This window comes from Asterias amurensis, chromosome 17, assembly GCF_032118995.1.
Source record: "Asterias amurensis chromosome 17, ASM3211899v1".
Lineage (NCBI taxonomy): Eukaryota > Metazoa > Echinodermata > Asteroidea > Forcipulatida > Asteriidae > Asterias > Asterias amurensis.
In genome coordinates this window covers 4,162,143-4,180,010 of record NC_092664.1, presented here as the reverse complement: position 1 = coordinate 4,180,010, position 17,868 = coordinate 4,162,143, and the positions used below count along the sequence as shown (strand labels likewise).

At 38.7% G+C, this 17,868-nt stretch overlaps 2 protein-coding genes across 6 annotated transcripts in view; both read right to left on the bottom strand.

Annotated features, from left to right (window-relative positions):
- The window catches only part of LOC139949633 (uncharacterized), a 60,352-nt gene extending 53,777 nt beyond the window's left edge, over positions 1–6,575 (bottom strand). For 2 of the 3 annotated variants that reach the window (XM_071948075.1, XM_071948078.1), the window contains exons 1-2: positions 6,197–6,575; positions 1,204–1,354 (exon numbers count right to left, since the gene is read on the bottom strand). The gene's annotated coding sequence lies outside the window, so the exon portion shown is untranslated. Of the gene's footprint in view, positions 1–1,203; positions 1,532–6,196 lie in introns of those variants that run through there. The other variant, XM_071948076.1, reaches the window with a different exon arrangement.
- A 5,127-nt stretch (positions 6,576–11,702) lies between these two features.
- LOC139949632 (uncharacterized) overlaps positions 11,703–17,868 on the bottom strand; it is a 61,699-nt gene continuing 55,533 nt past the window's right edge. For 2 of the 3 annotated variants that reach the window (XM_071948072.1, XM_071948074.1), the window contains 5 exons: positions 16,472–16,571; positions 15,038–15,203; positions 14,196–14,262; positions 12,425–12,701; positions 11,703–12,076 (listed from right to left, as the gene is read on the bottom strand). In XM_071948072.1, coding sequence (XP_071804173.1) covers positions 11,852–12,076; positions 12,425–12,701; positions 14,196–14,262; positions 15,038–15,203; positions 16,472–16,571 — 835 coding nt within the window. In that variant the 3' untranslated portion in view covers positions 11,703–11,851. The remainder of the gene's footprint in view (positions 12,077–12,424; positions 12,702–14,195; positions 14,263–15,037; positions 15,204–16,471; positions 16,572–17,868) is intronic. The other variant, XM_071948073.1, reaches the window with a different exon arrangement.

The following is a 17,868-nucleotide window of genomic DNA, read 5'->3' as shown; positions in this document are numbered from 1 at the left end:
TATATTGCGATATGCAATGAAACTTTCAGGGATTGAAGGTTATGGTACAAAGATGATCCTAAAGCAATGATGTCATGATGACGTCATCACCGGTCACGTGACGTCAGCTTAAAGGTGTTTTATGTTAAATGTTTGGAAATTTATAACAAATCAGCCACATGAGACCGTAGGTTTCTGTTTGCGGGATTGGGGAGGGATAAATTAGGTCTTCATTTTGTTTTGTGTGCGTGACCTCACATGACCTCTACTTCCGGTCGAAACCGGAAGTGGCCCTCTAATTCAAAATTGGCAAAAGATATGAAGTTGCTTTTAACGATGTTAGTGCCTGGCAAGAGTGGGCAGTTCCAAAAAAATACCAATGACGTCACAAAATGCAACAGCGCCCTCTAGCGGCAGGTTGAAAACTCTTCAAAATGGACTTTTTGAAGATGTCTGTGGTGAAGTTTTTTGTAATCACTTTAAATTTTACGCAAACGTTTACGGTCAGGCAGCCATCATTTGTGTGAAGTTTCAGATTTATGACGTCATCAGGGGTCACGTGACTTGGCCTCAAAGGTGCACTTTTTGAACTATCATAACTCCCTATAAGTAATTATGCGATCATGTTGAAACTTGGTAGGTTGTTGGATATTGACAAGTTCTTATGAAATGTAAAATGACGTCATGATGACGTCATCACATGATATTTTATGATCTTTCCATTTTTGCACCTTTAACACATAAATTGCTATCTGAATATGGTATAATCCAAACTATTTTTTTGTTTATGCCACATTGGGCAAATTGCTTTGAATACCCAACAAATTTAAAACTCAGTTGAGAAATTTGAATTTTTTGTTGACGAAACAGCTCTGCATTTGTGCACAAATGCAATTTAGCTCTAGTGTTTTTTTGCTTAGCTTATTTTCGTGCTTCAGCAGTTCAATGAAATAGACCGATCCACTAAGCTCCGCCCCATTGCGTATTGACCAATCACAATGCAACGAAGGTCCGACAAGTAAGGTCTGACATACGTGCGCATATGCTTGGTGCGCGCGGTTGTGCAGAAAGGCATGAGAGCCCCCCAGGTTCTTGCTCACACGTGCGTCATGGGCGGAGCCAAATGGATCGGTCTATTTGGCTCTGTCCTGGTGTAAACTACCGAATATTAGACCTTAGACTAACATTAAATAAATACTTTGCTTTCTGTTTGTTTGTTCTTACCTCAGCTTGGAAGCGACACTCCTCTGCCCAGCCATTGATGGAAACATCTGCATGCTTGAGTCAACTGCAGAGGGTAGCCTAGCTTTAGCAGCTGGAATCATCTCTTGTACTCTGTCTACACCTGTTGTGCGTTCAGTAATGGGTGTTTCACCTGTTAAATAAGTGTACCACTATCATGTTACTTTTTTGATTATTGATCTATCTTCATAGATACTTGTCAGATAATTGACTTTAACTTCAGCCGGTGATAAGTTTTCAATTAACCCAGCAGCTGATATCAAGAAAGTGCACAAAAAAGTCCACTTACGCAATATTTATTGCTTAAAGACACTGGACACTATTGGTAATTGTCAAAGATCAGTCTTCTCAGATGGTGTATCTCAACATATGCACAAATTAACAATACAAACCTGTTAAATTTTGAACTCAATTGGTTGTCGAAGTTGCGTGACGAATATCAGTGTGTTTCAGAGTGCTCTTAACTTATTAAAAACTTACCCATAACTTATTGGACGTACACCAGCGTATCTTGTTATTCGGATACCGCTGGCCAAAAAAAAAAAAAAATAAATAATAATAATATTTGTTTTTGCCGCTAGAGGGCGCTGTTCGTTTGTGAATGAGATCTATATGGGCGGATTGATATTAGTTTTAGACAGTGTCACTCGGTTCAATCATAATAATGACCGGATCTAATTTAAAGAGGGCGATTTGCTTTTTCTTTTGATCGTGACTGACTCTACGTGAAGGAAAACTTTTGTAATCTTTGAACAAATTACGTCAGAAATGTCATTGTTTTAACTCTTCACGGAGGTGAGCATAGTTAAATACTTAATATATGCTGTTTTATGCTGTCTTAATAGAAGTTTCATAAGGATTCAGACAAAAAATTCATATCAGTTGTCGCCCGACGTCCGCGGATATTCGGATATTAAAGAATATCCGGTTACTCGGTTGTAATTACAGAATTATACGGTTTGTAAATAGGTATTCGCGCCCTATGCGGATATCCGGTTAAAAAAAAAAAGGCATTCGCGGTTACGGATAGGAAAACCTATTCGCCATTAACCGGATATTCGAATAATTCGCCCAGGCCTAGTCAAGACACAGTTTAATAAAGGGTTTAGGTATATTTTTTGAAAGTCACAAAACATAAACGTTCAAAGATTTGATTTAAACTTACACTGTTTTAAAGGCATTGAACACTATTGGTAATTATCAAAATAATTATTAGCACACACCTTACTTGGTAACAATAAATGGATAGCTGTTAAAAAAATTGCGAGAAACGGCTCTCTCTGAAGTGTAGTAATTTCAACAAATTTTATTTCGAGACCTCATGAATTAGACTTTGAGTTTTCCAATCAAACATCTACATGTAAAAGCTCCAAACTTTGTGTGACAAGGGTGTTTTTTATTTCATTATTTTCTCGCGACTTTAGCTTTTTAGCTCAATTTAGCTCAAATTTGCATGGGTTTGTTTACTTTATACACATGTTAAGATACACCAAGTGAGTAAAATGGTCTTTGACATTACTTGCTCAGGTAAACTAGAATTTAAAAAACTTGTATTCAAAGTCTTTTTTATAGTTGCCCTTTACTGTCCTGGAAACAAAAACTCACATATCAACTGTGTTTTCCTCATAGGATGGTTGAGGCATTTCCTAAACTATCCTAGGAACAAAAAACAAACACATAAGAGCTGTATTTTCTTCATAGGATGGTTGAGGCAATTCCTTAACAATCCTAGGATTAAAAAGACATAGTAACTGTGTTTTTCCTCCTATGATGGTTTAGGCATTTCCCTAACTACCCTAGGAATAAATAATACATGGCAACTGGGTTTTTTCATAGGATGGTTGAGGCATTTCTTCAACCATCCTATGAATAATGAAGACTTGTGTTTCATCTTAAAGGAACACGTTGCCTTGGATCGGACGAGTTGGTCAAAACAAAAGCGTTTGTAACCGTTTTGTATATAATGCATATGGTTGGAAAGATGTTTTAAAAGTAGAATACAATGATCCACACAAGTTTGCCTCGAAATTGCGTGGTTTTCCTTCTACTGTGAGAACTAACACGGTCGGCCATTTATGGGAGTCAAAATTTTGACCCCCATAAATGGCCGACGTGTTAGTTGACGAGGTAAAAGGAAAACCACGCAATTTCGAGGCATGTTTATGTGGATCATTGTATTCTACTTTTACAACATCTTTCTACCCATATGCATTTTATAAAAAACGGTTACAAACGCTTTTTAAAGACCAACTCGACCGATCCAAGGCAACGTGTTCCTTTAAGATGGTTGGGCATTTCCTTACTATCATAAGAACAAAACAAGTGTAGTGACTGTGTTTCTCCTAGAATATTTTAGGCATTTCCTCAAATTTCATAAATCTGTTTATCGTTTTCTATAAGGAGGATTCAAACTTTGTTCTAACCTTTTTATTTGTTTAACATTAGTTTAACAGTTATTAGAGAAAAGAGATGATTTTTATTTTTTTTGTTTAACTGACTCACCATCAGGGCCCAATTTCATGGCTCTCCGTAAGCACAGAATTGGCGCTTACGGAAGCAGGGAATTCTTTGCAACGGCAAGTGTATTTCACTGGTTAGCGACTGGTTAGCTTCTGCGCATGCTTACTTGATGTTATTCGGCATTCTACGCTTACAATGCTAGCGCAGAAATTTGGCACTTGCACGTAAGCGGGGAATCGCGATCATAAGCACAGATTTCGGCGGTAAGCAGAGCCATGAAATTGGGCCCAGGACATGACATTTATTCTGGGTATGAAAAACTAAAAATGTTTATGAAGATCATTGGTGCGAATATTTGCATGAGTTGAAAGATGGATTATTCTTTTCAATGATGCGGAGCTGGGTTAAATGGCTTTCCATCTTCAACGAATAAAAGTATTCACACTTTAACATGAATAAAAAACATTCAGTATTTGTGTTATCATCTGAGTAGATCTTTGTCATTCAGATTGGAAACACAACTTTTAAAACAGAGTCTACAATATTTCATTGTGACTGAGTATACATGTTCTAGTGCTTATTATTTTAGTTGGTTTAGAGCGCGTCACATGACATGTCTTAGTTTTGCGAGACGACGGTGTGATAATGCATCGGTTTGCCATGCACTAGTCCGAAGACTAGCACACGGCGCCGTGCGCTAGTCCGACAGACTAGCACACGGCGTGCAGTACCCAGACGTCCGTTGCGTGTACGAGGATGATAAATTAATAGTCTGTAACCATTTCGGATTGCACGACACTACATGCAACACAGTAAGTAAAAGTGTTTGCAATCTGTATTCGCGTCATCCGTGGATTGTAGCATTCAGGTCTTAATAATAATTACTTAATAATAATAGTACAGTATTTAGAAATGTTTGGGGTGTTATAAAACAAATATTGACTGCTTTTACTCGTGCAATGGTTAAAAACTATGACCCTCTCGGTGATCCCCGGAGTGTTCTATTTTCCCTCGGCTTCGCCTCGGGAAAATAGAATGCTCCGGGGATCACCTCAGGAGTCATAGTTTTAACCGAATACCGGACACTTCGGCACCTTGCAAACTCGGCACCAGCAAACTCGGCACCTCTCAAACTTGGCACCCAGAACCTCGGCACCTTGCAAACTCGGCTATCACAAACTCGGCACATGCACAACTACAAACTCGGCACCTGGTTGAAATGCTCGATCTGCCACGGTTGCAAACTCGGGAAATTAAAATAAATCCAGATCCTCGTCGTGTGTCGACTATACATACCTAATAATTATTATTCATTTTTCACTGTCATAGTGAGGTCGCCCTTTTCAAAGATCTGTATCAAATAATTAATAATATTAGTGAGGGCGCCCTTTTTAAGACGTTTTTTAGTCAAAAATACGTAATTTCGATGTCTTAGTATTTTTGGGGGAACATTTACACGAAACTTTGAAAAACATTAAACTCAAAATAAAGAGTACTGAACTGTCGCTGCCGCCGCCGTGGTGGGGCAAAAGTCCCCCACGGCCGACGGCCGCCATGTAGGCAAATCAGGCTCCCAAATCACACACTCTTCAAAATCAAAAATTCGACCATTGCCAACCAAACGCTAACATTTTCAAAGCCCATTACATCAACAAATAGCGATGCACTTTCACCAACATGTAAACAAAAAACAAAACAAAAAACCTGAACGTGCGGACGTAAAGTTTTCGGGGAAAAAAAATCTCCTATGCAAATTTGTTCAAAAGTTCGGAAGCGGTTATGGTCTTATAAAAGCTAGCATAACTACTAATTATTTTAACTGAATTCAAGCCAGTTTTTATGGTGTTAAGTACACATACTTAACTTGTTTTAATACTACTCTTCGGGTTGGTATGTGCTGTTGGTGCCGAGTTTGGTTTATTTCTCAATGGTTTATTGGACCAAAATAGGCCGGTGCCGAGTTTGTTTGGTGCCGAGTTTGTTGGACCAAAACAAGCCGGTGCCGAGTTTGTTTGGTGTCGACATTCTTGGTGCCGAGTGGGTGCCGAGTTTGAGAGGTGCCGAGTTTGCTGGTGCCGAGTTTGCAAGGTGCCGAAGTGTCCGGTACCCTTTTAACCATAGCACTCGAAGCAGTCAATATTTGTATACTACATGTTGGTGTCTTATTAATAGACTTAATATTGAAACACATTTTATAAAAAATATCACACATATTTTTTTGTAGAAAGTGCAAAACGAGAAGAAATCTTTCAAATCCAAACAACATTTATTAGACAATTGTTCCAACTGAAGTGGGCTTTGGGTTGTTGGCTGAGTACTTTAATTCAACTTTTTAAAGAACTTAATAATACATCGAAGATATCTTTTCAGGTGGCAAAATTACCGACTGTCATGACTATTGTTGTGAGTCTGTCTTCAACCATGGGAGGTTCATGCACACGTGCACAGATAAAATGACTATCCGGTACTCAAACGTCCTTTAAAAATGGGGGATATGGAAATAGCACTGGCTTACCTGGGCTTTTCTGCTGTGTATATTGAATCCAGGGGATAAAACGGAATGTATTAAGTCCTGTAGAGTGCAGTAGGTTGTCCAAGGAGGCTTCAAGACGAGGTAGTTCCAGCCGAAACCAAGGAGAGAAGTTTTTCCAGTCAACCAGTTCTGAGAGTGTGAGCCATTTTGTTTTTCCTTGGAGCATATAATCGTCTGCTGGGTAACTGGGTCCAGAGGAGGAATACCGGCATGTATAAAGCTCCAGAGAGTGTAGCAGGTTGTCCTTGGAGGCTTAGAGAAGAGTCTTTTTCAGCCCAAACCCAACTTTTGTTGAGAGTAGCGAACATTTTGAGCTATTTTATCACACACGGTTTTGGAGCTCCTGGTAATGTCGTCTGCTTTGGTCGGTGTTCTGCCGAAAAGTGACCACACTGTCACTATTATACTGTGATCCGATTGGTCAATCGTTTCTGACGTCACTGTTTAAAGAGCCTTGCTACAAGAAATAATGTGACCGCGCGGTAAAAGTATGAATCCTGTTATGTTTACTTTTGTTTAATTGACAATGTCAATCAACACTTTAATTTAACTGTATTAACTTTTAAAAACACTAACTTATTGATTTACTTGTTACTTTATTTATCTATTTGTTTGATTGTTTGTTTGTTTCCTTGTTTATTTTTTGGTTTATTTTTTTACTGACTAAATGTTTGTGTATGGTTAATGGCCAAACAAAGACAAGAGTTAGAATTTGTAACATTTCATCATGGAGCACATCGGCTTCATTAGATATTTTTGTACAAAGTAGATTAAAATATGTCTTCTATAAAACGACCCCAAAAGAAACCATCAAATTAGAAAAATTTCAATACATTTTTGTTTCAATTTTTTTTTTTTGATATCACGTAACACAATTTGAGGCAGATTTGGGGTTCCAATTATTCCACCTGATCTGCGGATTGAGTGTTACTTCCAGCCGAATAAAAGTTTATTATGACACCAATATTTAACCAATAATTTGTTTTATTTAATAATTTGTATGAGTAGTTTTGATAAGAAAGTCTCTGTACTGAGGATTATAGTTGAGAGAGTCCGGAGGTATGTATTTATTTATTTATTTATTTATTTCTTCTTTACCCTGGGGAAACCTCTCAGTAAAACACTGTTTTTCAGAGGTGCCCAGCAACTACATACCTACATACACATTAAAACATAAAGCACAGCGAGGGGTTTGCCAATACCCTGTGCTGTACAACATTTATATTATCCTTGTTCCTTAGGCAACCTTTCAGACAATCCCTTTAACTTGCTCAACTCCCTGGGGCACATAGAACCAAAAGCTGCTTAAATTAGTGCTTAGAGGTTAATCCAAGACAGTACAGTCTAAGCCCACTCAGGTTCACATTTGTACATCTGGGTTAAGAGAAGTAATTATGGTACAATGCCTTGCTCAAGGATACAAGTGGCATAACCGGGATTTGAACCCTCACTTGATGATATTAATGATAAAATAAAAGATATCAATATAAACCACAAGGGAAACTGACTGGGTAAATTTTGAAATGATTTTCGGGGTTGAATAAAGAATTTACGAGAGTGGGATTCGAACCAACGACCTCCGGATTAACGTGACGGCGCTCTACCAACTGAGCTACCAAATAGGGACACCGCCAACATAGGGCTAGATAACTCAGTTGGTTCTGTTCTTATTTGACATTTTAAGACCGAGCTGTGTTATAAAACACATATTGACTGGCATAATTCAGTAACTAGTGTACGTCTATTCCCCCTCGGGCCTGTGAGTGACCAAAAGAGGGACCTATAATAGGTCGCTCTTCTGGTCACTCAAAGTCCCGCGTGGGAATAGACGTACACTAGTTACCTCGTTGCCAGTCAATATGTGTATACTATCCCATTTACCCATTTTCGCATGGACGATGAGAATTATCCAATTAAGTGTCTTCCCAAAGGACCCAAGTAACACAACTGTGATTCAACTTTTTCTGTTGTTTTGTCAAGAATTAGACACTGTATAGACCTTTATCACGGTGAGGCCATCTTGATTTTACTCCAGTCCAACTCATTGTAACCAAACTGAGGCTGGAGGAAATAATAGTATGGTACCATGTTTGCCCAATGAATGTTAGCATTCATTTCTGTTATGGAGACAGGGAACATGACCAAGATGGTGACAGCGTGACAAAGGTCTTTCGAAGGGAGACTTTGATTGTATATTTGTTGATAATATTTTTTTCTTTTTAAATATGGACTATAATCAACAATGCTGAATAAAACCAAGATGTGACACTGTATGTTTAACAGGTGCTGCTTACTTTGCAAGTACTCTTTATTCAGAAAAAACACTGGGTAAATACAGATAAATGTCTCTGACAAATCTTGTTTAACATGGATTTTCAATCTATATGTATAAATATAAGGTTCCTTTAAGATTAAAGGATAAGACAAGTACTATTCCTGATCCCCATTTGATGATATACCAGGTTTCCTTGTTGCTTATTTACAGATAAAAACAAAAGGGGTTTTCTTGGTTACCAAGAAATCTTGTTCCCCAACCACCACCACCCCACCATATGTTTTCTATGTAGTATCTTAAAAAAGGGAAGGACATACCTTGGTTAATTAGTCCAAAAATATAATAATATAATAATAACAATATTGAAGTCTTATATAGCACGTATCTACCAACAAAGAACTCAAGGCGCTGAGTTTAAACAAACTTTCAGAAAGATATTTATTTTTGAAGTGATGAATTCTGAGACCCAATTATGTTGCACCTTATAAGGGTTTACAAGGTGCTATGGCGCGTACAGCAGCCACAGCCAGAAACAACGGGGCGAACCCCTTCTCTTTTCGATAAGTGTCCTGGGTTCTTTTACATGTGTTACACAACACAAGTCTTCCCGCTTGAACATAGTCGCTCAGATTATTGGCAATATCTCAAAAATGTTACCATCTTTTGAAATAACATTTTCAACAGTTTAATGGGACCAGTAAATCGATATTTTTATGGGATTTAACCAACCGAATGGCTTTAAAAACCTAAGGTATACTTTGTCGTTCAGAAAAAACACCCTAAAAAACACTGTAGCTACCGATTATACTTGAATATACTTATATATAGGCCTATTTAAGAACTGGTGATACAAAAATATATTTAAAAAAACAAATGAACATTTATTACAAACTCTTTTTTTTTCATCTACATGTAAATGCCTTGTAGTGATATCAAATAACTATTGCAATGACCCTACATAAAATGTCAAAAACTTGGGTTTTTGTTTTCAAAGAAAAGCTGCATGTTTCGCTTTGGAAATGTTTAGTTAGACCTAGATGTAATAATAACAATTATAAAGTATATTAATTTTTGTTTTTACCCATTAGACCGATGTGTGTTAGCATGGTATACTCAGTACTTACCCGAGTTCTGTGAAAAAAATCACAGGCATATTTGCTCGGGTGGGATGCAATAATGAAGTATCACATGTAACACTATTAAAGCCTCAAAAGCTCATAACACATAGGGACCATTCATTTGTGTATAATCATCCACATAAATGGATTGGACTAAGCATCATCATCCGCCACATTTGATCAAATAAGCGCACGTGCAAGGCTATCATTGGCTAAGAGCTGTGCGTAGCACATACACATATGCACTTTTGCATTGCTTATACATCAAATATGGCGGTTGATGACGCTTAGTGCAATCCATCTTTACTCCCAGACATTACAATCTTGTAGAGGTTTTCCTAATCGGGAAAAAATGTCAGGAAGACTTTGAAGAAAAAGTCATAGGCCAACATGGTTTGGTTTTACAGTTGTAGATTCTATGTTTACATGGAAAACGTTAAAAAGTGTCTTTACCCCTCTTTACCCCTCTGGATTGAGCGAAAGTAGGTCACATTTTGACGTGGCCGAGTGGATAAGAGCATTGGACTCAAGTTCTGGTTGTTCATCGAGATGTGGGTTCGAATCAAGTTCATGACACTTGTGTCCTTGAGCAAGACACTTAACCATTGCTTCTCTCCACCCAGGGGTAAAATGGGTATCTTTGAGGGCAGAGATGGTTTATATGGATGATTAGCTTGGAGCGCGGTAACTCGCAGCACCTGCTGTATACTCCCAAGGGAGCTGAGATGGTTTTAGGAATAATTTAAGGCCCAGCCGTCGATTTCACAAAGAGTTAGGACTCGTCTTATATCGTCCTATCTTAGGATTAATCTTAAGGTCTGCATGCTACAGTGCAGGGTTGGGACTCGTCCTAAGTCCTAAGATTAGTCTTAAGTTAGGAAGAGTTTTGTGAAATCGACGGCAGTGGTAATAAAGTTTGAAGTATTTTGAGACGCCCTTCCATTCAAGCTGTGATAAAACTATTATTATTTTGTTTGCAGCCGCTTTGGGCATTTGGGTGCAAGCCGCGTTGGACTGCTATGGTCTCTGATGAGTCAAATACAAATTAAGAATATACAAGAATGGGAAACAAAGACATACAATTACATTATAAAGAGTCAAGGCTTTGCATGGTGAGTGATTAACACTGATTTTGTTTTGCTGTACCCGTGTGTAAAGTAGAATAATAACCACACTGTAACAATGACAGTTGTAATTTCATCAACAACAGGATTTAGACAAAAAAGGAAAATACCCCAATGAGAACAATATTTTAAAGATTTAGTTAAGTAAAAATACACCGTTTATACAAACATACACATAAAATAATTGAGTGTGTAAAAATGATTAAGTTTGTTCTTTTTTCAATGGTCCTTGTGGTTTCCTCTCTCTCAAACTGTCATCTATTCACAATCTTCTTAAACTACTAGGTGCACATTGCCTAATGGCGTGGTCATCTTGTTGTTTTAACTTTCATGTGACCAAACCTTTGCTTGAAAGGGGAAAACCATTATCTGGCTTAAGGTATCATTAGATTTATTTTGTCAGTGTTGATAATGGCATGATGATGGCAAAGATCAGAGCCCAATTTCATGGCTCTGCAAGCGTAAGCAAAGAATCAGCGCTTATGGCAACAGGGAATTCTGTGCGTTATTTCACAGGTAACTTGGGCATTTTAGCTTTTGCGCGTGCATACTCAACATTACTAGGCATTCTTCGCTTACACAGCTAGTGCAGATATTCGGCGCTTGCAGTGCAAACGGAGAATGGTGATGGTAAGTGCAGAACTCAGCGGTAAGCAGAGCCATGAAATTTGACCCCTGTTTCTTTTGGCCAAGTGTGTTCCTTACCCACAGAGCAAGAGCCTACCTTAAAGGAATACGTTGTCTTGGATCGGACAAGTTGGTATATAAAAAGGGTTTGAAACCGTTTGTTATGAAATGTATATGATTAGAAAGATGTTTTAAAAGTAGAATATAATGATCCACACAAGTATCACTCAAAGTTGCACGGTTTTCTTTTTACGTCGCGAACTATCACGGTCGGCCATTTATGGGAGTCAAAATTTTGACTCCCATAAATGGCCGACCGTGTTATTAGACGAGGTAACAAGAATACCACGCAATTTCGAGGCATATTTGTGTAGATCATTGTATTCTACTTTTACATCATCTTTCTAACCATGTGCATTTTATAACAAACAGTCACAAAACGCTTTTCAAAGACCAACTCGACCGATCCAAGGCAACGTGTTCCTTTAACCAATTAGATTGGGCCAGACACAGAGAGGTCAAACTGTGCCGTGTCACTGATACTAGATGGAGAGTTGGGTGGAGATGTACTTGTAACAAGTTCCACATCCTGCGTCTTATCACTAATAAACACAGGCAGTGTGCAGGTTCGGCCGCAGCAGATACGCCGCCAGTAGGGCTCCATGGCAGTGCGTACCTCCTCTCGTCTGATGCAGAACATGATGCAGACTACCACACCCTGTAAGGGAAGCATGAACAAATAAATGAGCATTTCCCCATAGAAAAATGAAACCGGAATCTCTCCCCCAGGATGAAACCGTGATCCCTCCAGGATCCCTCTAGGATCCCAATAGACCTTTTTCATACCGCCTCCATCTTGGTCATGTACCAAAACAAACAATAATGCATGCTAATGGTTATAATCATTTTGCTAATAGGAACCAGACTGTTTTTGTTCTTCCAGCCTCGGTTTGGTAACATTGATTTCAATGGAAGAAATTCAAGATGGCTGCGCAATGATAAAGGTCTTTAGAATCCCACCAATTCTTACAATATATGTACTCACAATCAAACAAAAATAGTTTACCTGCAGGGAGTTGGCCAGGCAGAAGATGAGCTGGAAGGCAAACCGAGCATGAGAGTCCCCGATGGCCAGGAACCCAAAGACCCAAGTCAAGCCCATCAGAGCCGAGATACCGATAGCATTCTGGAGACGTTTGGAGATCTGCTGAGAGCGGGATACTTCCTGGACCTGAAGGAGGCTCCGCATGACCAAGATGAAGGTAATGATGTTGTGGAGGAGGATCAGGCCAATAGGAACGAGGAGACCAAGATACATTGCCAGACTCGGTTGAACAAAACAACTGTTGATGAAAAGAAAACGCAAACAAAGAAAAAAAGTTTGAATAAAATGTCTATTTTTGGAATCAACTGGTTAACCAAAGTACCAATTTTGTCACACATGACTCTGCTCAATCATCATATGGTAATAACAATATTGCAGATCACAAAAGCCATGCAAACAGCCGGGGTGTGTCAAAAAAGAACAAATCCACAAAATAATATTAAGTAATAAACCACAAGTGATCAGTTGGTAGAGTGCCAGCTTGTTAATCTGGAAGTCGTTGAAATAAGTTTTACTAGAGTCTAGTCATAAAGTTATATTAAAGACTAGAGGGAGCACTGGTGATGCTGTTTGCACAAACGCGATGGGATCGCAAGGAGACACGCGCGTCGTTTTGTATGCATGTTGAATATGAAGAACCTGTTGGAGTTTGTGTTTGTAATGCTACGCAATGCTGTTTTGTCAACTTACAAAATGGCAGCTTACCTGGCTGCGTAAACACACGCTATGCGATGATGTTTTGTCAACTTACAAAAATAACCGCATGCACGCATGCCGGGCCCTCTTGTTCTTATAATAATATAACTCTATGAGTCTAGGAAATTTGTCTTGCTTAATTAAAGGCAGTGGACACTATTGGTAATTACTCAAAATAATTATTAGCATAAAACCTTTCTTGGTGATGAGTAAAGGGGAGAGGTTGATAGTATAAAACATTGTGAGAAACAGCTCCCTCTGAATAGCCAGAGTTTTCGAGAAAGAAGTAATTTTCCATGAATTTGATTTCGAGACCCCAGATTTAGAACTTGAGGTCTAGAAATCAACCATCTAAACACACACAACTTCGTGTGACAAGGGTGTTTTTCCTTTTATTATTATCTCGCAACTTCGGTGACCGATTGAGCTCAAATTTTCACAGGTTTGTTATTTTATGCATATGTTGAGATACACCAACTGTGAAGGCTAGTCTTTAACAATTACCAATAGTGTCCACTGCCTTTAAAGCACACAGGTCTTTGCAACATTTTCTTGCAACTGGGATGACCAATTGAGCCCAAATTCTCACAGGTTTGTTATCTTATGCAGATATTGGGGAAGTGGAAGTATCGTGGCCGAGCGTTTAAGAACACTGAATTCAAACTCTGGTGTTTCTGATCAGCAGAGTGTGCATGGGTTCGAATCCCCAGCCCTGACACTTTGTGTCCTTAAGCAAGACACTTAACCATTGCTTAGTCCTTCGGTTGGGACGTAAAATTGTTGGTCCCATGTAAAAAAAAAACCAGTGCACTTATCAAAAAAGAGAAGGGGGTTGCCCCAATGTTCCCGGCTGTGGCTGCAGTCTCAGAATTCATCACTACAATAACCTTTCTGAAAGTTTGTGTATACTCAGCGCCTTGAGTACCTTGCTTGGTAGATCTGTGCGCTATCTGGTCTTTGACAATAACCCTGTTTACCCTGTTTGTAAAAGTGCTTATGACATTGAGGTGGCAACAAGCAATAAAGGGCAACTTACTTGTGTTCACTGCCATAATCACTTGTAGCCGATGCTAGCGTTATTGTCACAAGTACCGCTGGAGACCCTGAGGAGAAATTAAAGCCATAAAAATAAACTTCAGATGAATCTGTGATCATGATATTAATAATTAAATAATAATAATAATGAGACTTGTAATGCGCACATATCCACCCTGATGGGTGTTCACGGCGCAATAAACCAAAAACAAAACAAAACAAAGAAAAACAGAAAACAACAAAATAAGTCCTTGAAACCTATGACATAAAATAAGTTTTGAGAAGAGATTTGAATTTTGTGGTACAAAAACAAGATCTAAGATTAAGTGGTAGAGAGTTCCAGATGTGAAAAACAAGGTGAAAACACGGTGACATTATGGTGTGTCATGGCCTAGTGGTTAAGAGCACTGGATTCAAGCGCTATATAAGAACTAAATATTATTATTATTATAATTATTTTCAGCACTAACGCCTGCGAAAAAAACCTTAAGACTATGTCAGAAGCAACCAATTTTCATGATGAATTTTTTATAGTTTGTTTGGCTGCTTGTTTAGATGATCTTCCCATCAAGGGGATTCGGCAAACTCCCACGAGCATGACAAGGGGGTATATACACACCAAGCTGGCAACAGCCAATCTCTCTCATACAAACATTGGTTTTAAACATATAGCATCTTTGATTATTAGTTGCACAAATCAAGAAGTTGTGATTCAGTAACTAGACGCCAACCGGATTATAGTCATTGTGAAATCAGCGGTCAGCTTGGTAGGATTTGAACCCACAACCTTATAATTGCAAGTCTTGCGGTCTGACCATCGTGTCTCGACCATCGTGTACTCACCCCATGCAATGAGACAAGCCTTGAGCATATACTTTGGGGTGTCTTCAGGGAACACCTTGACAGTGCTGATAAACATGTTCCTAGCCTCCACAGCCATCCACATCATTGTAGTCAGGGCCAAGTAGTGAAGCAATGCTGCTACAAAAGCACAAGCACCTACCGAACCCTGTCAACAAAATTAGGCAACAAAGAGTAAGGATCAAACAGTACAGACCTTTATCATGCTGCCTCCATCTCTGTCATGTTCCTCGTATCGAATAACAACAATGAATGCTAATAATCATTTTGAAAATAGGAACCAGACTATTTAGTTCTTCCTGCCTCGGTTTGGTAACATTGATATCAATGGGAGAAATTCAAGATGGCTGCACCCTGATAAAGGTTAGTATATGAAATCAATACAGGCTCGGAATTACACAACAGCCATTGCATCTAGTGCCCTATCAGCCAATTTCCAGAAACGCTAGGATAAATCCTTTCTCGAGTTAAGACGAGTGACTAACTTTAAATTGGGTTCAATGCGTCCTTATGTCTTTGGATATGGAACTTAAGTCTCCCCAAAGTCTTAAAGCCATTGGACCCTTTCGGTAAACACTATTGTCCAAGGCCCACACTTCGTGTATCACAACTTATATACAACTTAAAATAACAAACCTGTGAAAATTTAGGCTCAATCGGTCTTCGAAGTCGGGAGAAAATAATGGGAAAACCCACCCTTGTATCCGCACGTTTCGCCATGTCATGACATGTGTTTAAAATAAATACGTAATTCTCGATATCGAGAATTGATATTGTTCTACTGTTTTCTCAAAAAGTAAAGCATTTCATGGAGTAATATTTCAAGAGAAGTCTTTCGCCACTACCTTCTGTAAACCCTGTAGGTTATTTGTAAATCTGTGAACATTTTTTTTCTTTCTGTACCTAAGAATAATCCTAAGTTAGGAAGAGTTTGGTGAAATCGTCTGCAGGTCTTGGCCTTGGGAGCGCTTTCCAAAAAAAAATTAAACAAACTTCTTTCAATTGAAATGCCCTTTTTACATAACAACTCAGTTATACTAAATTGACAGCAACGTTTTTTTTTCTTTGAGACTGGAGGGAGTCCATGCAGTTGAAGAATAGACAAAGCACCATGATATGTTGTGTAGTGCAATACAGAGGGTTGGTTCAAAACCCGCTGAAGTAAATTTGTCTTTGTTCAATCCTTAATTAAATTGAAATACAAAGAAGCCATCACGCTGCAACCTTATACAGTCAAATTAATTGTGTGTTTTTGCTATTCTCAAAATTTGTTGTGGCTTGCTCTGAAACTTGCTACATGTACTGCGGTGTAAATACATGGTACAAAGAAGCAAACACACTGCAACCTATAGTCAAATTAATAGATTTTGTTTCAATTCACAGAATTTATTGCAGTTTGTTCTGTGGTGTACTCACCCTAGCACTGTCAATTCCAGCGAGGAACACGATGTACAACAGCAACAAGGAAGCACAGAAGTGGATGAAAATCAGACGGGATTTGCCGGACCGCAATTTCCTAAATTAAAACAAAACCAAAAAATGTTGAAAGGAAAAACAATATTGATAAAAAAATAATAATAATCTGGATTGAAAGGAAAACGAGCACAAGTAACATTAGTACTATTCAAGTCCATAGACCATTAAAAAATCCAGCAGAAATAAATGAGGTAGTATCTTTAATGTACATGTACATGTACATGTACATCATCTTCTTCTTCTTCAAAGTATAGTGCAGACTACATGGTATGAAGATAACGCACTGTGCGGTTGTTGTGCGCGCTGTCCACATTTTTGCGCAGGACAACCTTAAGATGGCGTTACATTATAATTTGTTGGGCCTCCACACTTCTACCACCCCTGGCTCACAAGCCCATCCCAATAGACCAATTGTTTATATCAGTATTAACAGTCACTGCTGTCAATTATGAATAAAAAGTGCTTGAGTTTGTTGAATCAATAGTCACTCAATATTTATCTGTTGTTCTTTTTGCTGTCTTTGTACCAAAAAGTGTGGCTCCGCCCACGGCGCACGTGTGAGCAAGAACACATGAGCCTCTCCAATGCCATTCTGCACAACTCTGCCGCACGCACCAACCATATCAGACTTTATTTTTTGTCAGATTTTTGGTCCATACCCAATGAGGCAGAGCTTAATGGATCGGTCTATTAATGCAGTGCCCACCCAGACATCAGTGTCCAGATTGGCTGTCTGGATTGACAAACCTATTAGTTTCCAATATTAATTTTGTTCTTCTTTTTTACCCATACATCGATGTGTGTTAGCACTGTATACTCAGTACTTTCCCCCGAGTCCTGTGAAAAAATATCACAGGCATGTTACTCGGGTGGGATTCGAACCCACGACCCTTGCAATTCTAGAGCAGTGTCTTACAAACTAGACTACCGAGGTTGCCCGGTAGCTAGAGGCAGTTCGAATCCTATGTTTTGGCAGCAAGTACCGCAACGTCTCTTTAATTTAACATCTCTTATATTTATGTGTTTTCTATAAATGACCTCCCATTCATCATTCAATATAATATCGTAAATCCCTGACACACGGCAGTAATTTAACAAGGGCCCCTTGCTTGTTTTGGTATGGTGGCGGAATTTTATCTAATGCACCTTGTGTGAAAAGAAACTAATGTTTACACTGTCCATAAAGTATTGTCAGCTTGAGAAGATTTTCACCAGGGACAGTCCAAACATAGTTGCCCTTTCAAACAAAGTGCAATTTGTAAAATGTTGTGAAAAGGGCTTTATCTTTCATTGCCAGTTTTTTTTATCCCTCCTCCTGGTCAGCCCAGTGTATGCTA